Source organism: Neomonachus schauinslandi, chromosome 15, assembly GCF_002201575.2.
Source record: "Neomonachus schauinslandi chromosome 15, ASM220157v2, whole genome shotgun sequence".
Lineage (NCBI taxonomy): Eukaryota > Metazoa > Chordata > Mammalia > Carnivora > Phocidae > Neomonachus > Neomonachus schauinslandi.
The window spans coordinates 28008959-28026622 of NC_058417.1; the positions used below are offsets into that span (position 1 = coordinate 28008959).

The 17664-nt window shown below is 47.0% G+C and overlaps 1 protein-coding gene across 2 annotated transcripts; it reads left to right on the plus strand.

The window, feature by feature from the left end:
• The first annotated feature begins 7933 nt into the window (after positions 1-7933).
• Positions 7934-12841, plus strand: MRPS23 (mitochondrial ribosomal protein S23). Of its 2 annotated transcripts, XM_021704264.1 has the most exons (5): positions 7934-8058; positions 8615-8785; positions 11467-11544; positions 11750-11873; positions 12285-12841. In XM_021704264.1, exons 1-5 carry the CDS (start codon positions 8015-8017, stop codon positions 12435-12437), a joined length of 570 nt encoding a protein of 189 aa, XP_021559939.1. In that variant the 5' UTR covers positions 7934-8014; the 3' UTR covers positions 12438-12841. The 2 variants fall into 2 exon arrangements, with proteins under 2 accessions (XP_021559939.1, XP_021559940.1); XM_021704265.1 differs by lacking the exon at positions 11467-11544 and having other exon boundaries at positions 7971-8058.
• Positions 12842-17664: the final 4823 nt, after the last annotated feature.

Consider the following 17664-nt stretch of genomic DNA (forward strand, 5'->3'; position numbering starts at 1 on the left):
CTGGGGCCCTACTCCAGATCTACTGAATCTGAAACTGAATATTTTAACAAGCCCTCCAGATGATTCTGATACATGCCAAGTTTGAGAAGCACAGTTCTACAACCTTACTACTCAAAATTTGTGCTAGGTACCAGCAGCATTTGTATCATCTGGAGCTTGATAGAAACACAGAATTTCAGGGTCTACCCTAGACCTACTGGATTAGAATGTCCGTTTTAACAAACTCTTCAGGTGACTTGAATGCACGTTGAGGCTGGAGAAACACCACTCTAGAATACTGGTTCTCAAACTTGCTGTACATTGGAATTATTCTCTCTCTCTTTTTTTCTCTCTCTCTCTCTCTCTGTATGCCCAACATGGAGCTGGAACCCATGACCCCGAGATCAAGCATTGCACGCTCTTTTGACTCACCCAGCCAGGTCCTTCATATTGGAATTATTTCTGAAATTTGGGTCTCATTCTCAAAAGATTCTGATTTCATTGGTTTGGGATTTAGATTGTACATCTGGGAATCAGATTGCAAAAGCTCCTCTGGTGGTTCTAATATGCAGCAAAGTTTGATAACCATTCACCCTTTTGCCTTTTAGTGTAGCTGACTGAAGGTGACTGTAACCAGAGAGGGGAGGTGGGGAGAGGAGGCAAAGAGAGCTTCCCAGATCCAACAGGAAGATGAAGATGCACAGCATCCACGATGAGTCCCTCCGTGTCGAGCAGTGTCCTCCTAGGGCCTAGGAGGGAGTCCGGCTCTGCCAGACGACCCCCTTATCCATCTGCCCTCACATGCCAGGCTCATCGGCAGATGTTGGGCTCCTGGTACCCACAAGGTGATACTTGGAGAGTTACCTCCTGGAAAAGTGCTGGGCTGGGCTATCTGGAGTTCTGGCCCAGCCAGTGCCCCTCCCACTTTGTGTGCTTCAGTGTCTCTAGGGCTGAGCCCCAACTTCTGAGGAGATCATGGGTCTGGAGAATGCTGTGCCCAGAACTGGCCTGGTTATTACCATGCTGGGGGCTCAACCCTCCCTCTGTTCTCTTGAGGCAGCTGGTAGGGGGTTGAGGTTGGAGGAAGGATGGAGAATTTGGTTTGCAGAAGGCAGGCAAGGCATGGGATGATGAAGATGATAGCGGCTTATTGAGTGCCCTCTGTATGCAAATTTTTGGGGGTGCTTTATATACATTATTTTACCTAATCCCCACAACTATTATGTGAAATCAGTATTATCACTCCTATTTCACAGATCAGGAAACTGAGGCACAGAGATGTTAAGGTCCTTACTCAACATGACCCTCGGTAAGCGGTAGTACTCACTACCCAGGCAGTTGAACTCCCAAACTGGTGCCTAAACACTAAGCTATATACTGGGGTGGGGGAACAGGTGATAAGACCTAGAACTCCTCCATAGATGCAATCTGCTGAGCACAGAAAGGTCTCCCTGATTAAAAACATTTCCATAGTGATGTGTATCCAACACTGTGCCTGGAACTCACCTATTAGCACCCTTTATTTAGTTTTAAAAACAATCTCTTAGCATTTCCATTAAATGGAAAATATGCTATTTAGAGAGAAGCACATGAACTCTTTCGCCCATTATCACAGCACAGATTAATTTGTTGGATTAGCTGGCTAGGCCATCTGGAGGAAGATTTAGAAATTTCTGGAGATGGGCGGGGGCCTGGCAGGGGTTGAAGTGGGCTGTGTAAATCTACTGCCACCTGGTGGTCCCTCTTAGAATTGGCCATTGAGAGGCCAACATCATTCTCCCAGAAGGAAGTGAGCACCTGTTTGGCCAGAGACCAAAGAGACAGAAGGGAATTTACTCTATTTTCATGGTTATGTGTTTTGCAAATTTTGCTAAACAAAGATATTTTTGTGCTTTTTTTTTTCCTTAAAAGAGCCACTAAGATTACATAAGCTTGAGGCCCCACAAAACGAGCAGCCACCCTGTCATTTCTAGAGATTAAAGAGTCACAATTCTTTATCAGGTCAAGAGGATTATTCCAGGGACGCTGGAGTGAGGGGCTGCAAAGCTCAGCACAAACTCAGCTGGCTACGTCCTTCTTGCTCCAAGTGTGCTCTGTGGACAGAGTGACCAACTGTCCTGGTTTTCCAGGTCTAAACGTCCCTCGGATGTGCTGAGTTTCAATGCTAAAACTGGGAGAATCCCAGGACTTGGGCCAGTCGGTTGCCCTAGCTGCAGATTAGCAACATTGGCATCAACTTGGGAGATTGTTCGAAATTCAGAGTTTGGGTCCTCACCCCAGACCGCCTGAGTCACGATCTGCATTTTCCAAGATCTTGGGAGGTTCAGGTGCACATTAAGGATGGAGTTGCTCTGCCTTCCACAAGAAAAGAGGGGCCCACAGCAGCCTGAAACATCTGCCTTCAAGGGTCGTATCCTCTGCTGGGAAAGCTCCAGAGTGATTCCAATTGCCCTTTAATTCCAATAATAAAAGGCCAGATTGTTGCTTCAGGCCCAGCTGGCTCCCGTTTTCTTGGCTACAAAAGGAGCCACAGTGATGCAGAGTGGGTAGAAGCATAAAGTGCTTCTCTTTCCTCTGCTCAAACTGGATTCTTGTTGGGGGCAAGACTGTTGGCCGAAGAAATGAATGGGCAGCTGTGTGAACATGCTTTGCAAATTGTTCGGTGTGATTTAATAAATTGTGATTCGTTGCTCTTAAATGTGGAATGGTCAGAAAACATCATCATCTTATTTATTGAGCCTACACACTAGGTACTGTTTTAATACTCTGAAGATACTGACCTACTGACTCCTCACAACAAGGCTATATGGTGGGTGCTACGATTATGCCCATTTTGCAGATACAAAGCTGAGGCCCAGGGGTTTATAAAATGGATCTGTCAGTGAGGTACAGAGGATAGCCAGAACTAGAAATGACTAGGTTCATGGTGGTGGGGGGTGGGGGAGGTGTGGAGGATTATTTCCATTCAACCACAGCTTTTGCCCATACACCCAGAGTGTATCTGAGGAAGGCCTCCAGGAAGGAGGGCTGGGATGGCTCCATCCTCATTTGTGCGAACTTGGCTTTATTCATCCATGTTGTTCATTAGAAAACTCTTGAGAGTAAGCTCTGGGCCAAGCAGCAGGCTGGGTATGGGGAGGCAGAGATAGGAGACCCAGTTCCTGCCCTCAGAGAGGCCCAGGTAGAGACTCAAGACAAGTAAACAGAGTCACAACACCACATTTTGAGAGGGATAAGTTCAGGGAGGGAGGGAGCAGAGTTTGTCAGAATGTGTGCTGGGGGCTTAAGTGCCCTGCTGGCTGACTCTTGAAAGGAAGGGGAGGTGTGGGCCTCTGAGGAGCATGCTGGGCCAGAAGACGGAGCACACAACAGTGTGTGTGGGGCGGGGGGAGATGGCTCTCGTGCCTCCTCCTTGAACATCCCCCTCCTTGTCTTTCATCCTCCTGGTCTCAGTACTTCGTACTGAATATATTGTTTTCCTCCTTTTTTAAGGCAAGCAGCTAATTTCTCTCTGACCCTGGCCCTCTGCCAAAGGTGAGTAGCAGTATTAATGATTTCATCAATATGCTGGGATTTTTACTTACCAAGGCTGTTCTGCTGGTGGGGGTGCTTTTTCTCTTTTTGTCTGACACGCTATATAAATAAGGGCACTCTTCATAAAGAGGTCGGCAGAGTGTCGGGAAGCCACAAAAGATGGCCTAAAGCCTTTGGCTAGTGACAGAGGGGCACAGTTTGCTGAAACTAGGCCTCTGGGGGCGAGGGAGGGAACGGGGACTGGAACCCGGGGACAGATCTGTGTGTGAAGAGGCCTCCTTGTGAGAACCCTCCTACACTGTTGGTGGGAATGCAAGCTGGTGCAGCCACTCTGGAAAACAGTATGGAGGTTCCTCAAAAAGTTGAAAATAGAGCTACCCTACGGCCTAGCAATTGCACTAGTAGGTATTTATCCAAAGGATACAAAAATGCTGATTCAAAGGGGCACCTGCACCCCAATGTTTATAGCAGCACTATCTATAATAGCCAAATTATGGAAAGAGCCCAAATGTCCATTGACTGATGAATAGATAAAGAAGACGTGGGGGGCACCTGGGTGGCTCAGTCGGTTAAGTATCTGACTTCAGCTCAGGTCATGATCTCGGGGTCCTGGGATCGAGCCTCATGTAGGGTCCCTCTCCCTTTGCCCCTCCCCCTGCTTGTGCTCTCTCTTTCTCAAATAAATAAATAAAATCTTAAAAAAAAAGATGTGGTGTAAACACATACACACACGGAATATTACTCAGTCACCAAAAAGAATGAAATCTTGCTATTTGCAACAACACAGATGGAACTACAGTGTATTATGCTTAGCGAAATAACTCGAGACTGACTTCACTCTCCTCCTTCCTTCCATTCCCTTGCCAATGCCTCCCACTGGTGGTACCAACTGGACCCTGGCTGGAAGCACAGGGCCGGGGGGATGAGGTCCATAGAAGTCAGCCTCCTGGGGAACAGAGCAGGGTGAAGAAGAGCACAGAGTGGGTGTGGATCTGGCTGGGCAGACGGAAGCCCTTCAGCGTAAGTACTTATCAACCTTACGGGGCTGGACAGCGTCGCTCCAAAATTCCTATGGTGAACTCCCAACCCCCAGTGCCTCAGGATGTGACTGCATTTAGAGATAGTCTTTAAAGAGATATTGAGGGGCGCCTGGGTGGCTCAGTCGTTAAGCGTCTGCCTTCGGCTCAGGTCATGATCCCAGGGTCCTGGGATTGAGCCCCGCGTTGGGCTCCCTGCTCTGTGGGAAGCCTGCTCCTCCTTCTCTCACTCCCCCTGCTTGTGCTCCCTCTCTTGCTGTGTCCTCTCTGTCAAATAAATAAATAAAATCTTTAAAAAAAGAGAGAGATATTGAAGTTAAAATGAGGCCATTAGGTTGGGCCCAGATCCAGTATGACCAGTGTCATAAGAAGAGGACACAGACACAGAGAGAAGACCACATGAGGACACAGGGAGCGGGTGGCCATCTGCAGGCCAGGGAGAGAGGCCTCAGGAGCAACCAGCCCTGCCAAGTTGATCTCGGATTTCTGGCCTCCAGAACTGTGAGAAAATACAGTTCTGGTATCGAGGCCACCCCGTCCGTGGTACCTTGTTATGGCCGCCCTAGCCGACTACTATAATCCACATGCTATTCAGCACCTAACTTATCCATTATGAATTTGCTTCTCTGTCTCCCCCACTGGACAGTCAGCTTCTCCAGGACTCAGCACAGGGTCAGGTCGGTGCTTAAATGCTTGTGAGAGAAATGGATCATTTAACAAGAAAATAAAACAACAGTGGCAGTTGATGGAATACGAAAATGCTGCAGTCGCAGGTGGCAGTCGGTGGCTTACGGGTCACAAGAGCAGCAATGATGCTGGAACCGCGATCAGACTTGTCACGGTCCAGCACTAAGTGCCCGTGGCTACGATTCGGGCTTTAACGAATGGAGGCTTCTACTCTTGCAGCAAGCCACGCAGAGAGTTGACACTACTTAGTGGGCACATCTATAGGGGTCGAGCAGTGTAGTGGAAGGCATATGGCCTTTTGGAGAGTTTACAGGTTCTCTTTCCTTCTGTGTAAGATCGCCAGGACATTACCTGTGGCATCAGGTAGTTGAACAGTTGAACAAGACAATCCAGATTCCTGGTGCAGTGCTTGGCACGAGTGCATCAGTCCCTTGCAGCCTTGAGAGGTCCTGGGTGAAAAGACAGAAGCCTCGAAGGTCCAGTTTGCCTGCCCCCAGCTGCTTGACACCTTCTTCCCTTTCATGAATGAACGCTCGCTGGGGCGCACACTTCCTGCTGCAGGCTCAGAGGGCTCCCGATTCATCTTGCTCCCACATCCCTGTGGTCCTCCTATCTACCCACCAGCATCCCCCTGTCTCAGTCACAGAGGCATTAAATAGGATGCTGGAGGGGAAACTTTCAAAGCTCAGAAGAGGAAGGAACTTTCTTAAGGAGATCTAGAGGAAAAATTCCCACCTTGCAATTCCTCCCCTGTTGAGGGTTTGGGTTCTTGGGTCACCTCCCTGATCATGGAATAAAGCCTTCTACTTCTTTACCAGCGGTCACTGCAGTGGCCTGGGGAGGGGGGAGGCCAGGGGGTCGGGGGGAGGCCCGAGTGGGGGAGGGGAAGTGTGTCTGTGGTCCCCGCGGGCAGCTAGCTCTGACTTAGACAGAATTAGAAACTTGGGAAGACTATATTTAGCTGGGAGCATGTTTGCTCTCCCTAGAGCAGAGTCTTCCAGACCTTCCTACGACTGGGAGATTGGAATCTCTACACTTGGCCCACCAGCCAGAACTGTGTTCTCTCTTCCCTGTGTCACAGGGCCTTGTGGCAACAGTGAAACCCACCTTTTAGTGTAGCCCCGGGCCTTGGGTCACCCTGGCCCCTAGCCCTGGGGCCAGCTTTGTCACACCTCCCTAGGTCTACCTGTCTCCAGCTTGAGGCATAACTAAAGAGGGTTGTGGGTTCTGGAAAGGGCCCAGGCTGTGCTGGAAGCCTGGCTCTGTCACTCAGGTATCTGACAAGTTACTTCACCCCCTGTGGCCTCACTTTCTCATCTATAATAAGGCTAATAATAGCTACCTTCTGGGTAGGTGTGTGGATTCCAAGATAACACAAACAAGCAGTAATTGCTCCTAAAACATTACTTCTCTCCTCCTTACCAGCCTCCTATAGAGTGGGAGGGCTCTGGGATGACTTGCTGCTCTTTCTGGCTGACAAAGATGATAATGGGCTCCCAGGAGCTATTTTGTGTGTATGTGATTCAAAACATTTCATTGGATTAAAAAGCTCAAATATGAATAAAAACTCTTTACAGGTCAAACTCTGAGGGATATCTAAAGAAAAAAAAATTCTCTCTTCTCTTGCGGTCTCAAGATTGGAGATAACCAGTGTTCACAGTCTTGTGTGCCTTCCACACAGTTTCTATCTTCATTCAAACACAAACACATATAAAGGTGTTTTCTTTTTTCTTTGAACAGGTTAGGATCCCACTAAAATGTTTATCTGCAACTTCCTTTTTCATCTAACTAGAAGTCACGGGCATGCCTCTAGGTAAATACATAGGGACATAACTTGTTCATTGTAATAGCTGCATAGGATTGCATACGATATATGAACCATAACCTTCCATTTGACTTTTTTCCCCACTGCAATGCTGCAATGATGATCTTTGCACAAGTATCCTCAGCAAATTGAGCTTTGATTTCTCTGGGGTACTCTACCCAACGTATGATTATTGGACCAAAAGGTCACCCTGAGAGGTTACTTTCCCCAGGTTTCTGAGTCTCCGTCTCCGAATTTGTTCTGTTCACTTTCGCTTTTCCAGCCCCAAGGAGGAGCGAGCCCGAGACGTCTCCCGGCGGAGAAAATACTAGTTGCCCCGCAGCATCCCGAGGGCAGCGGATGCAGGAGGCAGCTCCGGGGCCAACGGACTCCCGGGGCGCGCTGCACAGCAGGGCACGAAGGACGGAGGCTCGGGCGCTAGTGTGACCTTGGGCCAGTGCCTGCCCATCCCCGGCCTCGGTTTCCTTCTGCGCAGTCTGTGTCTCCAAGCAACGTAAGGCGTAGTCCGGGCCCAGCCCCGGTGTGACCTGTCATCTCTGCCTTTACGTGTGTCCTGGCCTAGTTGGCTGCGCCTGCCTCCTTCCTCCCCATCAATCTTCCCTCCGCGCCGCCCCACCTTCTCGACTGCAGGTGGCTCCGCCAGGCCGGAAAGGGTAACGCAAGCGCCAGCGTGAGTCCCTCCTCTAGCTCGGTCATTTATTGCTTCTGCCCGGCTCTGACCCGCTCCGTCCCTTTCGGCTCGGCTGTCGAGTGCTCCCGTCTGAACCTGGCCGGGAGCGAGGGCCGCGCCAGTTCGGCCCATCCTTTGCTTCTGCCTGGCTCGGCTCTCCGGCTGCGGCTGCGGAGAGAGCGCCGCGATCCTCGGCTCGGCCAGCAGCCTACGCCCATTTCGCCTGTCGCCGGCGCTTCCGCTTCCGGTAGTCCCAGGCCGTGAGCGTCCGAGGCGCCTGCCATGGCGAGGAGCCGGCTGGAGACCGTGGGCAGCGTTTTCTCGCGGTGCGTGCTCGGAGCCGGTGTGGGCTGAGGGTGCTTCCTCCGGATGGGGGCTCTCGACAGCTCACGCTCTTTCTGGGTGGGTCAGAGCAGGGCGAGGCCTTCTCCAGAGTGCGGGAGGCTGAGCCGGGTGAGGCCCACTCGTGCTCTCTCCTGTCTCTGAATAGGTGTGCTTGACGGCGCCACTCCCTGAATGTATCTTTCCCGCCCAAGATTGCACCTTTCCTGCCCGAGTGGAGTTCTCTAGGAAGAGGAAGGGAGGAAGATGATGATGGGCCCGGCTGGGCCATCTTTGTATTTCCTTCGACGCGACGGGGATGGGGCGAGGGGAGTGGGACGCACATGAGAAAAATAGGACTTAACCCCTGAGCTTTGTTAGGGCGGTTTGGGTATGGAAATATGTTAACTGTAGGTGGGGAACACCCCTGCTGTGGCCTCCTTCCGGTTCGGTCTTGTGGACTCCGTGATCCCACTGATGTCCCAGACTGTGCTAGACTGATTCAGGGGCTTAGACAGGCTGTTGTAACTGACTGTCCTTCGTTATTTTTCCTTCCTTAAGGACTCGGGACCTGATTCGAGCTGGGGTGTTGAATGAGAAGCCCCTCTGGTTTGACATATATAATGCCTTTCCCCCGCTGAGAGAGCCTGTCTTCCGAAGGCCCCGCTTGCGATATGGCAAAGCCAAAGCTGCCATCCAGGACATCTTGTACCCCGAGGACAGGATTAGAGCGTGAGTACAAAGCCCACATGATGGACAGGAGGCAGCAGAACTTCAGAAGGAAGGATTTAGCTATTAGTCTGGTAACTTTAGTGGGAGTCGAGCCAGGGCTTGCCCTGTGGAGGAGGTCTTGTGTATCTACCAAGTTAGGAATTCAGAAACAAATTCTGGGAAGTAGAATCTGGAGCCCAGCAATGGACTGATAATTGCAATTATAGCTACCCCTTTCTGTGCCTCTGTTAGCACTATGCTAAGCCCTTAAAAAACATTCTCTAACTTAGGCCTTACTCTAACCCTATAAGATCAGTATATTGTCTCCATTTTATTCATGAAGACTGTGAGGCTCAAGGAGGTCAGTTCACTGGGAATTCAGTGGCACAGCTCTTTCCCTCAAATACTGATGTCAGTTTTTAGTACCCAGAATTTGTATGATTCTTTTTTCTTAAATATTAAGATTGGAGGTTGTACGTTATTCAGGGTAATACATATTCCTTCTTCTTCTCCTTTTTTTTTTTTTTTTTTTTTTTGAGAGAGAGAGAGCATGCACACGCACACATACAAGAGCACGGGGGAAGAGCAGAGGGAGAGAGAGAGAGAAGCAGACTCTGTGCTGAGCATGAAGCCCCAGGCGAGGCTCGATCTCACAACCTTGAGACTGTGACCTGAGCCAAAACCACGAGTCAGATTCTCGGCCGACTGTGCCACCCAGGTGCCCCTGTCCCCTTATTCTTTTCTCTATTTCCGGATGTAAGAAAACAATTTATGAAGTCATTATATTCTCATTTGAGGTCTAGGCCCCTTTCATTTGAGGAATCTCCTCCCCTGGCCCCCAACACTCCTTGAGGTAGGAGAAGAGTATGTTTTTGTTCTACTTGGAAATTTTCAGGGTAGTTCCCGAGCTCTTTGGGGGCATTAAATACTTTGTCAGTGCTTTTCTGGGTAGGCTCATTGCATGCACTTGGTCAGGATTTATACATTAAAATCATTTGTGGGTGTGCCTGGGTGTCTTAATCAGTTAAGCATTCGACTCTTGTTTTTGGTTCAGGTCATGATCTCAGGGTCCTGGGATTGAACCTTGCCTTGGGCTCTACCATGGAGAGTCTGCTTGGGAGTCTCTCTCTCCCTCTCCTCCTCCTCCTGCTCGTGCTTTCTATCTCTAAAAATTTTTTTTAAAAATGTGCTTTTTTTTCGTGCTTCTGCTGTGTGAATAGCAGGAACTAGGTGATAGGTCATTGGAGAATGTGGAATATTTTACTGCTTTTATTACTGTTAATGTTAAAATAATAATACCTTGCATTTAAGTAATTTTTTGAACCTTTATTTTTGTGGCTTCTTTTTAGTGTTTTTAATATTTTTAAAGAACTTATAACAATAAAATAAATTCCAGATATAGCAAAACCTAAATGTAAAAAATGAAAGCATAAAAGTACTAGAAGAAAACATGGGAGAATTTTAAAAATAATCTGAGTGATAAAGACCTTTGTAAGTATAAAACCCAGAAGCCATAAATGAAAATATTAAAATTTTCTGCCCAAAAAAAGTACCACAAACAGAAACAAAAGTCAGCCAACATACTGGGAAAAAAATTTTGCAACAAGTATGATGGGCTGATTTCCTATTTATACTGCTGTATAGTTTGCTTATAAATCAGTAGAAAAAACCCACCAAATGGAAGGCAAAGAACATGGATAGGGCACAGAAAAGGAAATTCAGTTTGCTTTTAAACATGAAAAGATGTCCAGTCTATTTCATAAGAAAAGGCAAAAAATAAAACGAGTTATATTTTTTCACCTGTCAAATTGACAAAACAAAAAGTTGGAAAATAGAATTTGGCCCGGGTGTGGGGAAATAGACATTCTCATGCATTATTGGTGTGAACGTAAATTGGCACAGCCACTTTGGGAAGTATTTGGCAGTTTGGAAGACCATATTACAAATGCACATACCTTGAGGGTGCCTGGGTGGCTCAGTTGGTTAAGCGACTGCCTTCGGCTCAGGTCATGATCCTGGAGTCCCGGGATCGAGTCCCACATCGGGCTCTCTGCTCAGCAAGGAGTCCGCTTCTCCCTCTGACCCTCCCCCCTCTCATGTGCTCTCTCTCTCTCATTCTCTCTCTCAAATAAATAAATAAATAAATCTTTAAAACAAACAAACAAACAAAAAACAAATGCACATACCTTGAGCTAGTAATACTATTTTTATGAATTTATTCTAGACTCATTTTCACAGTGTACTAAGAAATATTGATAAAGTTAATCATTGCAGCACTGTCTAAAGGAGCAAAGGATTGGAAACAATCTAAGTTCACTGATTTGAAATGATCTCTAAGAACTATTAAGTAGAAGAGGCAGGATGTACAATAGTGTTTTCTGTTCTTGGAGTTAAACTGTACGGCTGGGGACAGGGAATGATACATGCATATATGCTTGTACTTTAGAATATTCTTGGATGGATACACAAAAAACTGGTTAGTGTTGCTTCCTGGGAGGGAACTGGGGTTGGGGGCAGAGGTGAGCAGGAATGTTAACTTTTCATTGGATACCTTTTTGTAATATTTGGTTTATTTGCCATGTGCATGCACTACTTATTAAAAAAAAAAAAAAGCTTATGTTTGGACTAGTAATTTTTCTTTACTCCATTCTTGGCCGTGATCTGTAAATGGAGATTTATATTGTGTTGTTTATATTTTCTAGGAAATTTTACTCAGCCTATGGATCTGGTCAGAAAGCTTTTGATCTGTTCAATCCAAATTTCAAGTCTACTTGTCAACAGTAAGCCATTTTACAGTTCCTGGGTTAGTTTTTTTTGTTTTTTAAGGAATTTAGTTATTGGTTTGAGGAGTTTTGTTGAATTCCACTGCAGGGAAAAGCCGCTCCTCTAGGAAGACATGTTAAGGGAATGCTTGATACTGTGTGACAGCACGTCTTGATGACTCTCAATATACAGCCCTCAGATGTGGTCTGCTTGGAATTCCAGGTTTGTGGAGAAGTACATTGAGCTACAGAAGCTTGGAGAAACAGATGAAGAGAAGTTATTTGTGGAAACAGGGAAGGCTTTATTGGCAGCAGGTGTCATTTTGAGAAGAGTAGAAGCAAGGACTGTGAGTATTTTTTGATTAAAATTGTTATTAGGGTTAGTTGTCTATTTGTTAGAAGTCAAAGGAAGACTTAGTTTTCCTTCTCCAACCTTGGTTTATGTCCCTGAACACCAGGTCAAATACTGGCAGATGAAATATGCTAAAATTTAAAAAAAAAAAAAATGTGTACACACACACACTAAAATTTTGTGATAGTGACTGCTACTTGGAACAAGTGAGTTGTCATTAGGGCTTTTGAAATTATGGTTCTCCAGAGATTTTTATCACGTGTATTGCTTGTTATAATAGAATTTGACCTGGGATATTAATGTTACGTTTTGACTCCATGATAGAATGTGCTTAGTCATACAGCTTCGGCCAGTCAGTGGAGTGAAAATGACATCTGTGTGATGTATTTATGTCTGGTCTTTTAAGCAAAAGGAAGGTGGTCACGTTTCCTGGGAGTCTGAACCCACGGGTGTCAAACCACAAACGGTATTGGAAAAAAACCAGCCTCTACAAGAAGTTCCACAGGACCAGCATTTGGAGACATCTGAAGAACAGCCGAAAGGTCTCTCACCTCCCTGAAGAACTTGTATACCGTGTATACTGACATTCAAACTGTATTCAGTAGATGCATGTTGAACTGTTTTTAACAGTTGGACTGTGTAAATGTTTCCCAGTCTCTAAGGCATTATGTTTGCCTTCTTTTAGTTCCTATTTCTAGGTTGTCATAAAGCTGAGTTTCATGGTTTGAATGAACTTTTATGTTAGGACGGTGTTAAATAAAGAATTCCCTGGCTGCTTATAAAGTAAATTTACTTTAAAATTGTAAATAGCATGAAGAAACCTTTATAAGTATGGTTTGAATGGGACTTGTTCTGAGTAGGTCTGCTTGGATTTCTGTGTTAACATGTGGGTTGGCTATATCTGATTCTCGGGTATCTTTCTCTTTTTTGGCCCCATCAGGCTTTTACTTGTGCATATGGTATGTCCCCTGGGCCAACTTTCTGTCTGCAGATAATCTTCATGTTTTGTTATAGAACTATTGATCTTCAACTTGAGAGGTCAAGTTGACTTGGGCTTTGTGGTAAGAATGAGAACCTATCATTGTTGATAGACAAAGGTCAAAACTATAGCTTTAATCTCGTAGATTAGGTTGAGAGTGCTGGAGACAATTAGCATAGGCCCAAACCTAGTCTGCTCAGTAAAGATTTGAATGAATAAGTAATTACATCCAGCTGAAGACTGAATTCAGAGGACATCTGTAGATAACTGGATTGCCAGGAGGGGGCCAGCTCATTTAGATGCCGTGATCCACCGGCATCCACCTGCCTCCCTGGTGTGGAGATGTGGTGATGAGACCTTACCAACCGTTCTGCTTTCTTCATTTTCATACCTTCTGAATGAATGACATCTTCTGAGTTTCTAGCCTTTATATTTGTGATCCTAAGGCCACTAGTTTTCAGCTACTAGTAATAAGCTGCTTCAGAAATTCCTGATTTTAAAACTCATGTAGCTTTTCTGTTCTTTGTGTACAGTCTCTTCCGTCTCCTGGTAGACCCAGGGTAGAGCCCACACCTCAGCCCCGGCACGGCCTTGCACATGGTGCTCTGTGAATGGAAGGGGAATAGTACATGAGGCAAAAGCAGTTCTCAGCCACGCTGCATCTCCCTGCCACCCGTCACTGGTTTGCGATTCCTCTTGTTTGCGGAATGCTTTACTTTTATTTATTTATTTATTTATTTTTTAAGATTTTATTTTTATTTATTTATTTGAGACAGAGAGAATGAGATACAGAGAGCACGAGAGGGAGGAGGGTCAGAGGGAGAAGCAGACTCCCTGCCGAGCAGGGAGCCCGATGCGGGACTCGATCCCGGGACTCCAGGATCATGACCTGAGCCGAAGGCAGTCGCTTAACCAACTGAGCCACCCAGGCGCCCGGAATGCTTTACTTTTAGATGGGAAAGTAAATTTCATCCATTCAACAACCAGAGACAGCTAGTGAATGCCGAGCTTGGGGAGGAGGACTTAAGCAGGGGGAAGAGACATTTTTGTTCGCGGGGGAGGGGGGGGGGGGGGGGGGGTTACTCATTAACTTCTTTAGACTTTCTGGGGTTTTAAAAGGAAGTTTTTTGCCATAATGATGAAGACATTTTTAGGAAGTTGTTTGATACATACTTTTCTTTTTTTAATTTTTCTTTTTTAAAGATTTTATTTATTTATTTGACAGCAAAAGAGCCCAAGCAGGGGGAGCAGCAGAGGCAGAGGGAGTAGCAGACTCCCCGCTGAGCAGGGAGCCCGTCGCGGGACTCAATCCCAGGACCCTGGGATCATGACCTGAGCCGAAGGCAGACGCTTAACCAACTGAGCCATCCAGGCGCCCCTATTTTTTTTTTTTAAGATTGATTTATTTACTTAGCATGAGTGCGAGGGGCAGAGGGAAAGGGAGAGAGAACCTGAAGCAGGCTCTTTGCTGAGTGTGGAGCCAGACGTGGGGCTCGATTTCATGATCCTGAGATCAGGACCGGAACTGAAGCCAAGAGTCAGATGCTTAACCGACTGTGCCACCGAGATGCCCCTGACGCATAATTTTTTAAAAAAATTATACAGACACATGGTTCAGAATTTAAAGGTAAAAGGCTGGTCTCCTTTCCAAGACCTATCTCCAGCCACCTATTTCTCTCCCCCAAGGCCATTTCCTTTCCAGGAATATTTTGGGCGTATGCATGGGGACACTGTGCTTACTGTCCTGTACCTCATTTTTCCATTTAATATGTCTCAGATCCTTTGTGTGGATGCCTAGTGATTTAATCAGTGCCCGAATGACAGAAGTGGCTCTGTGTTTTCTTGGGCTGCAAACAGGCTCGTGCTGCTGTGGGTGTATCCATTACAGCGGTACTGCTGGAATAGCGTGCCTTTGATTTTGATGTTGTCCTCCATAGAAGCGGCTCAGTTGCACTCCCGCCAGCAATATACAGGGCTGCCTGTATCCCCGCACCCTCACCAGTACACTTCCAGCTTGTGTTTTTTGTGTTTTTTTAAAGATTTTATTTATTTATTAGAGAGAGACCATGCACACGCACAGGACGGGGCGGGGGGAGGGAAGAGGGAGAAGCTGACTCCCTGCTGAGCGTGGAGCCAGACCCAGGGCTTAATTCCAGGACCCAGGGATCACTGCCGGAGCCGAAGTCAGACATTTAACCGATTGAGCCACCCAGGCGCCTCCATTTCCATCTTGTTAAACCAGACAGACTCTTCCCTGAGGAGAACCTAAGCCTGGGAGAAGGGAGAGAGACTAGACCTTACAGCAAACTTCCTTTATGTTGAATCTCAGTAGTCAAAACAGTGAAAGTGAAGTGTTTTGGGGAATTCAGAGCCCTTCCCACAGTTGGTGTGGGCAAAAGCCATCGTTGGCATAGAGATGCTTGGACAGAATGGAAGTGGAAGCTCATTCTTGCATCAAGAACCTTAAAATCTAATTGGGAAGACAAGTGACTTCGGAAACAAGATGAACAGGAATTCTTTCAAGTTATGATACAAAATAATGGTAGAGTCGGGGGGGAGGAGCCAGCTCTAGACTAGTCCAGGAATACTGCACGGAGAGCCTTGAGAGGCAGGGGGAGTTGAAGGAGGCATGCTGTTTCCTCTGCTTGGAGCACCCTCCCTGCCACCACAGTTTTGAGAAACTATTTTCACTGCCATTTCCAAATGGTAACTGCTCAGGGGTGCCTGCCTGGCTCAGTTGGTAGAGCATGTGGCTCTTGATCTCAGGGTCCTGAGTTCATGGGCATAAAACTCAGTTACAAAAAAAAAAAAAGAAAAAAGAAATGGTACATGCTTGGAAATGTTACCTGATGTTCAAATCAGATCTCCAGTCCCTTCCGGGCTGCACTCATGCATGTCATTCAGTTGGCACACCTGGTCCGCTGTTGGCACTCTGGCCTCACCCTTGTCATCCGTTCCGGAAGGAACTACCTTCTTTCCATTCAGAGTGTAAACAAGTGCAGAAATTGTTACTCATACCCACTGACGCATTAGACAGAGCCTTTCTGGAGTGGGCCCTCCATGTAGGTTTGCTGAGCTGAAGCCAAGAAAGGCATGTGTCCAGGTTACAGTGCAGTTTGCAAAGACAAGTTTGAAGTTCTGGGACTAGTTCTCGTTCCTCCAGTTTTTGTTGGTTTGACCCTGTGCCTGTGACAGTCTCAGAGTACAAAATAGGGATAATGTTTGCTTCTTTGGCTTCTAGTTAGTTACGTGAAAATTGAGACAATGCAAAGCCCACTTGTAATACGTGACAGATGCTTCTGTTACTCTTGAGTAGTGGAAAACAGGTTTGAACAGGTAGTATGGAGTCAGACCACGGTGGCCTCAGTAACTACCTGGAGTTGTTCAGTTGGGTATCAGAAAGTTTGAGCAGGGAAGTAACATAGTGAAAGCAGTGTTGTGTGGAAGGAAGATTGACACAGATGTGATACAAAGAACGGTGTTGGCGGAGCCGGCAGGGAGGGGGGAGGGCAGGAAGAGGAGACTTTGGTCTCTGCAGCCATGCCAAGGTTACAAATCTGAGTGACCAGAATACCTGCATCACTAACAGCAAGGCGGGGAAGAGGGCTTCAATTCTCAACATACTGAGAGGTGATGGTGCATCGTCCAAGTGGCAGACAAAGGGATGAGTTAGATGTCTGGGAGATGGGGAGGAAGTCCCTAGCACAGGGGTAAGGGTTGGAGCCAGGAGAATGAAAGCTCTCCAAGGGGAGTGTAGAGAGACACAGGATGTTGGGGGCTGAGCCAGGTGAATGCTCTTAGTTAAGGGACAGAAGGAACAAGAAAGTCAACAAAGGAAACTGATCCCACATCTCCCATCATCTATATAGCAAAGCTTTTTTTTTTTTTTTTTTAATTTATTTGAGAGCAAGAGAGCTCAAGCGGGGGGTGGGAGGGTTCAGGGAGAGGGAGAAGCCAGCTCCCCACTGAGCAGGGAGCCCGACTCAATGCGGGGCTCCATCCCACGACCCTGGGATCACAACGTGACCTGAAGGCAGACCTTTAACCGACTGACCCACCCAGGCGCCCCTATGGCAAGGCTCTTTTAAGTGGTCCTGGATTCACAAGATTTTTTAGAGTTCTTCCTTCGCTTCTGTTTAGTAGGCCTGATTCTTGATCATGTGTCCTTAAAAGGCAAACCCAAGTCTTTTTGTAATTTTGTGTAACACTTAGTGTCGTGTTCTCTGATCATGAAAGCAGTATTACAGAAAATTTGGTGCTCCCAGAGGATTCCTGATTTTTTTTTTTTTAATGGTACCCTTCTCTGTAAATAAATGATGGCTTGCCACTTAAAAACATTCCACAGATTTCTCTCTTTGACAAAAGTCATTCAAGTGGGAGAAGATTTTCTCTGAGCCCCGCACTGGTGCCTACCTCTGCCCCTGGGAACCCAGATAGGCACGCAGGAGTTGTGGGGCCTCTTCCATCTTTCTAGGCTCTCCGCTAGGAGCAGGGCTAACTCAAAACCGGGCTGGCTGTTTTCCTGACTACATGGACTTTAGGGCCCAGGACATGCCGTGGCTCTGGGACTGCAAGTGCTGGCTCTGCCTCAGGAATGTGGAGCTAGGGACAAGGAGCAGTGAGCGGGTGTGTGTGTGTCGGGGGGGCGGGGCACGAGATTATTACTTCGCTCGGGGTCTCCGTGTTCCTGAGCTCTATTCCAGAACAGCCAGAAGGTGGAGGCGTGATTGGCGAGGTTCATCGTGTGTTTTGAGCCTTTGACGGTGCTCAGGGAGATGGATGCCTGAGCAGGTTCGGTGAGCCACTT

Excerpts from the sequence above, each read along its gene's own strand:
- MRPS23 (XM_021704264.1), top strand. The coding sequence starts at position 8,015 with ATGGCGAGGAGCCGGCTGGAGACCGTGGGCAGCGTTTTCTCGCG. Across the intron at positions 8,059-8,614 it reads GTGGGCAGCGTTTTCTCGCG|GACTCGGGACCTGATTCGAG; the intron begins GTGCGTGCTCGG and ends TCCTTCCTTAAG. Across the intron at positions 8,786-11,466 it reads CCCGAGGACAGGATTAGAGC|GAAATTTTACTCAGCCTATG; the intron begins GTGAGTACAAAG and ends TATATTTTCTAG.